At 56.7% G+C, this 11,229-nt stretch overlaps 1 protein-coding gene across 1 annotated transcript; it reads right to left on the bottom strand.

Moving 5' to 3' along the window:
• Positions 1-2,875: 2,875 nt before the first annotated feature.
• Positions 2,876-8,860, bottom strand: LHX3 (LIM homeobox 3). Its single transcript, XM_050319963.1, has 6 exons — positions 8,791-8,860; positions 6,069-6,240; positions 5,655-5,857; positions 5,304-5,455; positions 5,046-5,217; positions 2,876-3,432 (listed from the first exon to the last, which is right to left on the bottom strand). The coding sequence occupies exons 1-6, from the start codon at positions 8,858-8,860 to the stop codon at positions 3,014-3,016; spliced, it is 1,188 nt and encodes a 395-aa protein (XP_050175920.1). The 3' UTR covers positions 2,876-3,013.
• Between the last annotated feature and the right edge of the window lie 2,369 nt (positions 8,861-11,229).

The following is an 11,229-nucleotide window of genomic DNA, read 5'->3' as shown; positions in this document are numbered from 1 at the left end:
TATTAATACAGTAGATTTTCCTCACTGAGAACACAAAAAATTTCCTGCCTCCCATGTCTTGCACTCAGGGAAATCAGCAGAGGTTGTAAAGCTCACCTGCAAACTGAGCAGTGCAAACCCCCCCCCCTTCCTAATTCTGTTTGGGTTTTACAAGCTGTCAGTCACTCGGACAGTGCGAGTTTTATTTGCTTCTTTCAAATTGGTTTTTCTTTTTAACGGGAAGAAAGCATTTATATTAATGGAATCCTTGAGCCTCAGCCCTGAAAGGAGAGGCTGAAACGCAATCCCTGAATTTGAGACCAGGGCGCTGGGGAAGCTCCTCTCTCTCTGTGTGTTCAGACGAGCACAAACAAACATCGGCAACTTCCAGCCCGTTCTGCCTCTGAGAGCAAAGCACAAAAGGCAGAGGGGCAGATTTGCATTTCTCCCTTTCTTAAATTCAGCCATCCCCTGGGAATTCCCGGGGGAGAGGAACAGCAGTGTCCGTTATTTGCAGGGAGGGAAACGATGAGAGAAATATCTGTAAACTGTACATTCAAGTACTACAGTTTTTAGGTTGGTTTTATAACAGCATTATCCCAAAATCAACTACATTTCTCTCCTTCCCTTCTTATTTCCTTATTTTTAGGAAATAAACATCCCCCAAAGTCTTTTCTTAGTCTGCTGTAGGAAAATATTATCAATAGAACCACCAAAACGTTTTGATGCAAAACACTTGCCCTCAGTTTTGGTGAGGGTGTTTCCAGACACGGAAATCTTGAAAGCACAAACTGCTCTTTTCTCTTTAGGTGAAGTTCTGCCATCTGATTTTTTAAATCCTGCAGTTTTCTATTTACTCCAGAAATTTCCATCAGAAATGTCCTCATGACGTACCTACAGGCTGGGATCAACAGTTGTCTCTTTATTACTCAGTCCTGGAGAAGGAAGGAAAAGCTGCTCAGGCTCATCCAAACAAGGCAAATTTCTGCCTTGGCTGGAGGAGGCAGAGCTTCACCCATCTCCAAACTCCCCCAGGAGCAGAGACACGAGCAGATTTCCACGTGTCACCCCCAGGTCCAAGTTGGTAGGGTGTTTTTTGCACCCATGGTGTCACACGGTGGGGTTTTCCCTTCCCTGCTGTAGCTCTGGGGATTTAGAATTCTCAAATCCAAACCTTTCTGCAGATATTGTCAGCACCTGCTCCCTCCTGGAGAACATCAGCATCCCACCCCTGCTGAGCAAAGGCCTGGGAAGGAGGGAATGGGAACCCACAGCTGCCCCCACAGCAAGAGATGGGGGACATTTGTAGAGGTGTTCATATCTGGATATGTGTGTGTGTATGTACAGATATAGAAATCAAACAAATATATGTGTATATGCTCTGACAAACCTAACCCCTCGAGGATTTTTTCCCTTTTCTTTTGGATTTCTCTCTGAAATATTCCAGTATTTGACTCCGTGTTTCACGTTCCCAGCTTTCTGCTCAGGGACAGGCAACATCAGACTGCATTTGCCTTTGCTTTATCAGCCCAGAGTTCTGCTTCCACCTTTGGGATGAATGCTAAAAAATAACCAGGGCCCATCAAAACCAGCCAGACCATGATCAAAGTCTGTGTGTGCCCAGAGCAATCCCCTCTGGATCATCCAAGGATTGCCAGCCTCTAAAAAAAAATGTCATTTTTTAACTTCCAAAGCATTTCCACCTCGGTGGGTTTGCTCCTCTGTTGAAAGGGACATTTCAACATTAAAATATTGAAAGCACATTTCAGCACTTTGCTGGATCATGGCATCGAGGTTTAAGTGCTTTTACTCTTAGATTAACGTGTTTTATTTACTTATGTTGATGCTTTCGAGGTGAATTTAGCAAAAGGCTGTTTAAAGTTTAGCTGACAAATTTATTTGTAACCTTGAAGTATTTGATCATCAGAGAGAAAGCGAGGATATAAATAAAAGACACTGGACATTCACATAATCTACAGTTAATTCCATATTTTTTTTTTTTACAGATAACAATATACACATTGTCTTGCCTTTCCTCACAATCAGCTCGCACCATATCCATAGGAATACACAAATGCCCGGAGCAGAGATGAGTTCCCAGGAAAGCCTGTGCTGGCTCCGACACTCCCAGCGGTGCCTCGGGAATGGCAGGAACTAAACCAGCCGAGCCCTCCCGCTCAGAGACCCCCGAGAAGGTATTTGGCAACAAGACATCAGGGTGATTGTTGAGACATTTTGCAGTAAAAACTGTTGCAAAGAAATGGGAAGGAAAAGCAGAAGACCCACAGCCCAGAGCCATTAGTGTTTCTGGGTCAAGAAAAATTCGCCTCCTGACCCCGTGATAAACGTGGAATTATTTGGTAATAAATACATCTATTCACGGTTTAGTGCTCATATGGAAGAGTCAAACTAGCAATCTACAAATTAAAAAGGGGGGGAAGCAGAATTAACATATGATTTTCATTTCACAAAGGAAAATGCTGGTGAGTGATTGGCATGTTAAAGAGCGTTTCATTTTAGAGAAGTGGATGTGAATCCGAAATAAACCAAAACATACCACCATTAGTGCGCTTTTAAAAAATCTGCTGGAAGAACAGAGAAGTTTCCTACCATGGATTTCTGAAGTGATTCACTATGAACAGTTCTCCTATAGAAATATAGAACACTGTCACACCTTTCACCGTGGATGAGGACTTTCATTTTCCCTTGAAAATGTCTCAGTGTGGGCGGGCGATGAAGCAAGTCCTTGCCTTGGAGAATGCACTGACAACAGAGAGCAAAATACCTCATATCAAATCTGTAAAGCACGAGTCTTGGTGTTTAGTAAAGACACGAGAAGCAGTTTGTTTGGACACCTCAGGATGCCACTTGCTGTGGTGCCACTGCCAGCCCAGGTCGGGTCCCCTCCGAAATCCCGTCCGTGTCCCCGCACGTTCCTGCCCCGCTCGGCAGCCACGGCTCGGCCCTCCATCATTCCAAGGGTTCAACAGCACCGAGTCCTTTCCCTTCCCACTGCAGGGTGGTGGATCCTGTATCAAAACTGAGCGTGGTCGACTTCATCCAGCCAGGAGGCCGGGCTGGCCGGGAAATCCGGGTACCCCCCGCTGCTGCCGGTGGACAGGTCGGAGCTGGGGCCATTCCCGGCCAGGACCCTCATGGGCTGGGGCACCCCTTGTCCGCTTTGTCCCATCATGCCCAAGCCGTTGTCTGGGTAAACCAAGCTGGAGATTAAAGGCTGGTGGCCTGGCAGTGCTTGCAGGGAGGCTGGAGATTGGGGGATCCCGTAGGGGCTGTTGGAGCGCAGGTCGTGGTACTGGTCCTGGGCTGGGATCCCGCTGGGATCCAGGGCAAAGCTCCCGTTGGTCCCGGCCTGTCTCCCCAGAGCGGGGGAGGCCTCGTTGAGATTGCTGTAAATCCCATTGGAATGGCTCATTTCTGACATGGAGGGCTCATCTGAAAGGGAAATGGACTGGTTTTACTGGTCACAGCTAGAATGGACTGGTTTTACTGGGGAGCAATGGTTGGGGTGGCAGTGGCTGCACAGGAACCCCTGCAAGCTCTGGGTATAAATAGATGAGATGGATGGGAGCTGAGCAGCCACGCTCTTCCCACTTGTAATTCCTTATTATTCCCATCCTTGCTGATGGATCTTCGTAGAAGGCCATGAGATGATTATTTTCTTTTTTTCTGAGTACAAACATCTAACACAATTTGGATTTTAAAAATATGCATGAAAAGTACATATTAAAATATAAGACTGTGATTTTAAAATAATCCTTTAAAGGGAAAGTGAGTTCAATACCTTTCCACCTTTTGTTTCTATTTGACTTTGAGGTTTATCTTGAATTTTGATATATTTTTTAGGAGCTACCTGAACATTGACCAATGCAAGAAAAACTCTCCATTTCTCAGGAAAAAAAATTATATTAAATAGAGATATTTATCTACTCAGGAACAGGCTGATGAAAACACAGTTCCAGAATGTATTTGTAAGACTTAAAAACACTCCTGAAAAATGAGCAGCATTTTTTAAATACCCAGCAAAAATTGTTTTTATTTGTTAGGGGTTTATGGACAGTGAGAGCTGCTCTGTTGCCTGGGATACAAACCTGTTTGTGGCATCGGGCTCTCAATAATTGTTCACATTTTTTAGTTATTATTTATAGAATATTCATATTTAATGAGCTGATGCACAGTGTGTGTATAAACAGACTCGAAAATCAAACAGTTTTCAGAAACAGCGAGGAGCTGAGATGCAAAGCTGTGTGTGCATAAACATTATGGATGTGTCTGTGTAAATATGTACAAAGCTTTGCTTTTCGGTTTCTCCCGTTATCCCTAAAAACGGCACACACACGTTTGGGATGGAGCTCTGCCTGGAGCCGGGACTGTGCGGAACCTTTCCCCGCCACCGACCTCCCCACCCAACCCCATCCTGCTCCCGCGGCTCTGGAGATTGCGGGATGAGGCTGTGCAGGGCAGGAGCTGCTGTGGGAATGTCCCTGAATTTGTCAACAGAAATCTGGGCTCCAAAAACGGGACCCTCTGATGCAGAAACCTCCTAACACGCAGCAAAATCTCTCTTTTGCAGCACAGCAGCCACAGCTCCCGCAGGGCTGAGGAGTCCTAACGAGTAACTACACAGATAAAACCATCCCTAAAAAAGATTTAAAACGAAACAAACAAACAAAAAATTAAAATTTCGCACATTTTTCCAGGTAAAAACATTGAGTGGTTCTGGACTCTCTGGTTTTTATATTTCCAAGGGTCCCTTGAAAAGGCCGTGTGTGAGCTGCGGCTCTGACATCGCAGCGTCTGCCCAGGGAGCTCTCCCTGCTGTCCCCGCAGCTTTTCGGGCCTGACACAAACATCCCCCCAGAGGAACAGCGGAGTGTCCCCCCTACTCCTCAGTCCCCACCGCTCCGGTTCCCCCGCCGGGACCGCGCCGCGGTCAATCCCTCCAGCTCTGCCCTTCTGCCGCCCCGGGCGCTTGGTTTCACTCATTGTACCGTGTCTGAAAATTCTGCCCGTGGCACCGAGGGGGTGACAACAGCTCAGTGACCGACCTGTGAAGGAGACCTCGGCGTCGCTGTCGGGCCCCTCCTCCTGGATGCTGTCCTTGTCGGACTTGGATGTCCCCCGGGATCGCTTCATGTTCCTGAAGTACTGACCCCACCGCTGCCTCCCCGCGTCCTTCTTCAGCCTTTTCTCCTTGGCCCTGCGGTTCTGGAACCAGACCTGCGGGCGGGACACGCCGGGGAGCTCGGGGAATGCGGGGTCTGTCCCTCCTGGAGCCCCCCGGCCCGCTCAGACCCCGCTCTCACCTGCACCACCCGCATGTCCAGCCCCGTCTCCGACGAAAGCTGCTCCCGGACGTGCCGCGCCGGCTTGGGAGAGTTGTTATAAGCGTTTTTGAGGGTCTCCAGCTGCTTGGCCGTGATGGTGGTGCGGGGCCGCTTGGCCGTGGATTCAGCCTCTGCCGACACGGTGCGAGTTGGAGGTGAAGTCACCACGGGACGCGGGACCCGCGACCTCCCCGCAGCCACCTCCCGATGGCAAGATGCTCCCAACCCCTCCCGCCCGCTGCTTGAGCCTGTCCCGCGGGGCAGGAGCGCCCCGGGTCGCCTCCCTGCAGCCCTCGGGGGGTGTCAGGACGGGGTAAGGGGAAGGGGTACCTCTCTGCTTGGCCGTCTCGTAGTCCGCCTTGCAGACCAGCCTGCTGTCCTCCATGAGGTAGAACTCGTCGCCGGTGGCCAGCTGCCGCTTGCAGACGATGCAGGCGAAGCAGTGCAGGTGGTAAACGAAGTCCTGGGCCCGGCGCACCACCTGGGTCGGGGGGATGCCCTGCTGGCAGGCGGCACACTTCGTCCCGAAGCGCCTGGGCGGGGGGGACAAGCGGCGGCCGCTGAGCCGGGGAGTGTCCGGGGGAGGATCCCCGTCCCTGCCCGGCGCTGTCCGCGGTTCTGAACCCGCCGCTGTCCCGGTGCTGAATCCCCCCCTCACCCTGAGCCGCTGCCCGCGCTGAGACCCCCACCCGGCCCGGCCGCCCCCCGTCCCCTCCTGTCCCGTCCCGTCCCTTCCCCACGCACTTGAAGAAGTCCTCCTTGCAGTACACGCCGTCCCCGCGGCTGAAGCACTTCTCGGCCAGCTGCGTCTGGCAGTCGGAGCATTTCAGGCACTTGCTGTGCCAGTGCCGGTCCAGGACCTTGAGGATGAACCTGTCCACGATGTGCTGGTTGCAGCCGGCGCACAGCGGGATCTCTGTGGGGAGGCAGCTCCGGTCAGCCCCGGCAGCCCCGCTGCCCCCCGAGACCGGCCTGGCCCCTCTCGCCACCCCCGGGGCCGCTGCCGCTCGGGGTGGCCCGGGAAACAGCCCGAAAAACCCCAGTATTCGTTCAAATTCGTTTTTTGCAGCGCCGTGAGAGCGTTTGCCCGCACGGAGGGGATCAGTGAACCCCCGGGCTGAGCACACCCGGGAGCATCCGCGAAAACATGAAGGGAAGTGATGGAAACGGAATTAACCCCCCGACCGTTCCGCCAGCAAAGCTGCAATTATTCCAAGTTCTTTTCCCTTTTCCTACACTTCCAAAATTCACCTTCAAATAACGGCGGGGTAGCCCGGGTGGAGTGAGGGAAGAAACTACCAAAAATTGCGAGAATTGCACTGAAAATGAAACCGCGGCAGGCTTGTCCCTTCACCCTGCAGATACCGACAGGGATGATACAGAAAGAGATAAAGATACAGATATGGAGAAATAGAGATATAAAAATAAACAGATACAGCAGATAGAGAACGAAATGTACAGATACATAGACACAAATACATAGATTTCGTTATAGATGTCTGGATAGAGATATGTAGGTAAAAATACGAACATAGGATACATAAATACAGATATATCGGTATAGATAGAGATGGAGAGATATAGACACGGCGGTAGAAATACAGATAGATGAGGACACGAGAGCATCTATATGTAAAGACAACTGTCTGTGGAGACACAGAGCTGCCTCGGAGTGCGTAGGGGTGGAGGTGGAGGTGATCTCGTTCTCCTCAACAATTCACCGCGTCCAAAAGAACAACCCCAACAGGGGCAGCGGCTCCGGACAGGACTGAGCTCCGGCAGCGGTAACACGGCACAGCCCCGCGGGGTCCCGGCTCAGCCCGGCTCGACCCGCGGCTCTTACGCTGCATCGCGATCCGCGGGCCAGCTCCGCTCGCTCAGCGGGGCCTCGGGCTCTGCAGCATCTTCCGCCGCCCCCCGCCCCGTCGCTGCCGAGGCCGGGCCGGGCACGGACCCGCCGTGCTCCCCCGCCGATCCTCCCCCCCACCCCAAATCACGGCGGCAGTTGTGTCCCCCCTCCCCGGCCGCTGCCACCCCCGCGCCGCCGGGGATTTAATTCGCTAAAGCGGGTTATTTTTAGCCGGCGGCCCTGCCCGCCGGTGCCGCTCTGAAGCGCCGGGCAGGGCATCGCGCCGCGCTGTATTTAATCCCCCCCCGCCCCCGGCGGCACATCCCCACATCCCCTCCCGCCGCCCCTTCCCGGCCGAGCGCGGCGGGAGGGACGCGGCTCCGGGAAACGATCCCGACGGGGCCGGCGGCGGGCGGGGGTCGTACCGGGGGGAGGCAGCGCCAGGCGCTGCGCCGGGTTCGTTGTGAGCCGCAAACCTGGGATTTGACCCCAGCTCGAGCAAACACAGCACGGCTCGGCCCCCCCGGCGGGGCGAACCCCCCCGTGCCCCGTCCTGCCGCCGCGCTGCCCCGGGCATCCCCACGGTAAGCCCCGCCGAGCACCCTCGCTCCCCTCCCGCTGCCTCCCCGACGGAGCCGGAGACCACGGGGCCAAAAACGAGCATCGCGTTCAGCGGGAAAACGGTTCTGTTCGCGTCGCTCGTTCTAGCGGAGGTACCGATTTCGGCGGTGTCGCCTCCGCCCCCGCAGGGCAAAAGCAGCTCCCGGTTGCCGGGTCAAACGCGCAAATGCCGCGCCGCGGGGAGAGCCACGGAAAGACGAGCCGGGGCAGGACCGGGGGCACCAGCCCCACCATGGGGGCTGCAGGGGCGCGGCGTCCGTCCCGCGGCCGGTGACAACTCGGTCCCCGCACACCGGCGGAGCCCCCGCGCCGGCTCCTCGTTGTTTGGTTTTTAAGCCCCCGCCGGCCGCAGTCGCTGTTGGAGAGAACCGGGACGGCCCCGCACCGGGACCGGCCCCGCTGCCCCAGCCCCGGCTGTGCCACAGCCGGTGAGACGCGGAGTCCCGAGCACGGCGGGGAAGCGCCGTGTGGTTCCTCCCGCCCCGACAGGGCTGTCCCCGTTCGTTAAACGGGAGGAAAGAACATCTAAGAGAAGAATTAACGGGAGTTTTTCCAAAGTGAGGAAATATCCGTGTGGGAGCAGGACGGGGGGCGCGGGGGGTCCCCGCAGTCGGGGGGAACCATCGGGCACCAAAAACTCCCCGTTTCGTCCCTGCCCTCGTTGTGGGGGAGCGGTGGGACCCCGGAGCAGCTCCAGGATCCCGAGGCAGCCCCGCCGTTACCCCGAGGGCGGCGGGGGAACCAAACGGGCGTCTGGAGCGGCCGAGGGGGCAGCGAGGGGGTCTCCTCTATCGGGGAAGAGCAGGAGAGAGCGAGCGGGAGCGCGGGGCGCTCGGGACGGACCGGGATGAACTCCCCGCTGCCGTCGGGCCGCCCGCCTTGCCCCGCAGCCAACCCCGACCGCGGCCCTGACGGTGCCCCGGGGAAGCGGCACAGACGGGACTCCCAGCGGTGCCTCCGCGGGGGGACGCGGAGGTTTGCGCGCCCCCGCCTCACCTGGGCTCCGCGGGAAGGGGCAGAGCTCCGCTGCCTTCTCCGAGCCGGCGCGGACCCGCTCCAGCAGCATCGCGGCCTCCGTGGGCGCCGTCCGAGGAGCGCGGCGGCGGTGCGGGAGTGGCGGAGCGGCGCGGAGGGGCGCGCAGGGAGCGGCGCGGGGCTGGGCGGGGCGGGGGGTGTGGGGGGCGGGCCGGGGGCGGCTCCGGGGCCGCAGCTGGGCCGCGGTTCAGCGCCGGGCTCTTTAGCATCACAAAAGCGGCGGGGGGAGCGCTGTCTCCCCCCTCCCCGGCCCACGCATGGCCGGGGCTGCTGTTCCCGACGCGTGGGCTCGGGCTGCAGGAGCCGCCCGCGGGGGCGAAGCGGCCCCCGGGACCCCCCTGAGCCCCCCGGAGCCCGCATGGAGCGGGGCGGGGGAGCCTCCGTCTGGGGGAGTCTCCTCCTGGGTCCCGCCGCGCCCCGGCCGCCCCCACGCCCGGATTTCGTTTGTCCCCGCAGCGCGGTCTGCGGGTCTCCTCCAACGCCGCCCGTGGGGAGCTGGGGGGGCTCTTCTCCCTCCGCTAATTAATTAATGAGTGCGGAGATGTAGCGGGTGTCCGACCCCCGGGCAGCGGCGCGCGGCGGCTGCAGGAGGTTAATTGCGCTAATTGAGGACGGGGCGGACAGGGACGTGTGTGTGTGTGCGCGCTGTGTGGGTAGCAGGGCTGCGGGTGTGCTTGTGCGTGTGCCCTTGTTTGTGCGCGCGTGGCAGCCCGTGGATCATTTCGGATGTGCCTGTCGCGCTGTGCGGGTTTTTGTGCTCACACGGCTGTCCCCGCGTTTTTTGGGTGTCCGTGTGTGCGGGGCGTCGGTGCGTCCACGGGGCTCGCGGGTCCGTGTTTTTGTGCGTGTGCCACCGCCAGCCCCGTGCGTGTGTGCCCCGCTTGCCCCAGGCAGCCGGAGCTGATAATTGTGGTTGTTACTGTGAGCCCGTTAATCCCCCGAATCCCTTTACCTCCTGCTCGCAGGGGATTACAAATTAATAAAAGCAGCTTAGGGGCGGGAGCTCCGAGCACACATATGCTCCTGCCGACGGCAGCACCGGGACTTTCGCCCGCTCGTGGGGGCACCCGGGGAGCTCCACACCGAGCCCCCGACCCTGGGACACCCCCGCCGGGGTGACAGACCACCGTCCTGCCCGCTCCCCTCCTGCGGGGCCGAGGGTCGGGACTGTCCCCTGTGATGGTTCATCTGCCCGGGGACAGGTCCCAGCCTGGGGACAGCTCAGCCCTGTGCTGGTGGAAAATAATCAGGGAGATATTTTGGAGGCCGGGATCTGGGGTGCCCAAATAAAGTACCCAGAAATTCCAGGCTGAAGTGAAGTTGGGGTGCAGGTACAGCACTGCTGGAGCGTGACTGTGACCGTGCTGCAGTGACACAGGTACCACCAGCACCACAGGTCCAGGAACAGCTCCTGGGGGGCAGGCGATGGCCCACAGGGCCACTTTTAAGCTCAGTTTTAAAGTGTGTTTTGTCTGAGCCCCTAAGGAAGCACTCTAACAAAACGTGCGTGTGTGGTGGTGCCAGTTCCTCCCGCATGGGGCAGGAGGGAGGGAGGGGCTCTTTCCCACTCAGACCATCCGTGGCACACACCAGCCCTGTGGTCTCTCACTGTGACACCACCACCCCACAAGAGCCCCTCAGGTGATCTCCCCCTACACACACTCCTGTGCTCTCCTGCTCAGGTTGTAGCAGCCACCAGACCCTTCCCCGGGGGTTTCCTCCCTGTGGTTCTGTCACCATTAACAAAACCCAAACCCATGTCTGTTCCTGGTTTTCTCTCTTCCCTGGTTCAGAAGATTCCTGAGCAACCCCTGAGAAGTCTGGGCTTAAAAATACTCCCCTCCCTGTTTTCTTCTGTTGGCTCTTCTATGACCAGACCCAGAGGCTGCACCACCCTTCCCTCCCACGAAATTGTGCCAGTTTTTGTAGGACTTGTCCCCAAAGCAGCATCAGACCATGAATTGAGTGGTCCCAGGACACCCTTTGGTATCTCTTCACCAGGAGGCAGCAGATGGCCCGAGTCTGAGTCTGGGTGGTCAGGACAGGTCTGGTCCTGCCCCAGCAGGGACAACACCCAGGTTTGTCCTCAGGGATTCAGGTGGTGAGCCCAGTCCTCAGGCTCCCCATGGGAACATTGCTGGTTCCCAGGCAAGGTCAGGGGCCAGCCAGGAAGCGAGTCTCAGTGCCAAACATTCCCTGACATTTCAGGAATTTATGGGATAACAGTGACAGAAACGGAGCCAAGGTTCACCTGCTCTCAGAATTAAACACCTGCACAAAAGGATGGCTGTGCTTTGCCACAGGCAGGGACATGGGCAATCCTGGCAACACAGGTTAGCTAAAAACAAACTGAAAACTAAAAACCAGTTGGAAAACACAGGTAAAGAGCCCAAACACACT

This window comes from Myiozetetes cayanensis, unplaced genomic scaffold (assembly GCF_022539395.1).
Source record: "Myiozetetes cayanensis isolate MyiCay16 unplaced genomic scaffold, myiCay2020 scf23, whole genome shotgun sequence".
In the NCBI taxonomy this organism is placed as follows: domain Eukaryota; kingdom Metazoa; phylum Chordata; class Aves; order Passeriformes; family Tyrannidae; genus Myiozetetes; species Myiozetetes cayanensis.
This window is presented reverse-complemented; position numbering and strand designations above follow the sequence as displayed.

Excerpts from the sequence above, each read along its gene's own strand:
- LHX3 (XM_050319963.1), bottom strand. The coding sequence starts at position 8,860 with ATGCTGCTGGAGCGGGTCCGCGCCGGCTCGGAGAAGGCAGCGGAGCTC. Across the intron at positions 5,218-5,303 it reads TGGACATGCGGGTGGTGCAG|GTCTGGTTCCAGAACCGCAG; the intron begins GTGAGAGCGGGG and ends TCCCGCCCGCAG. Across the intron at positions 3,433-5,045 it reads CGCCGAGGTCTCCTTCACAG|ATGAGCCCTCCATGTCAGAA; the intron begins GTCGGTCACTGA and ends TTTCCCTTTCAG.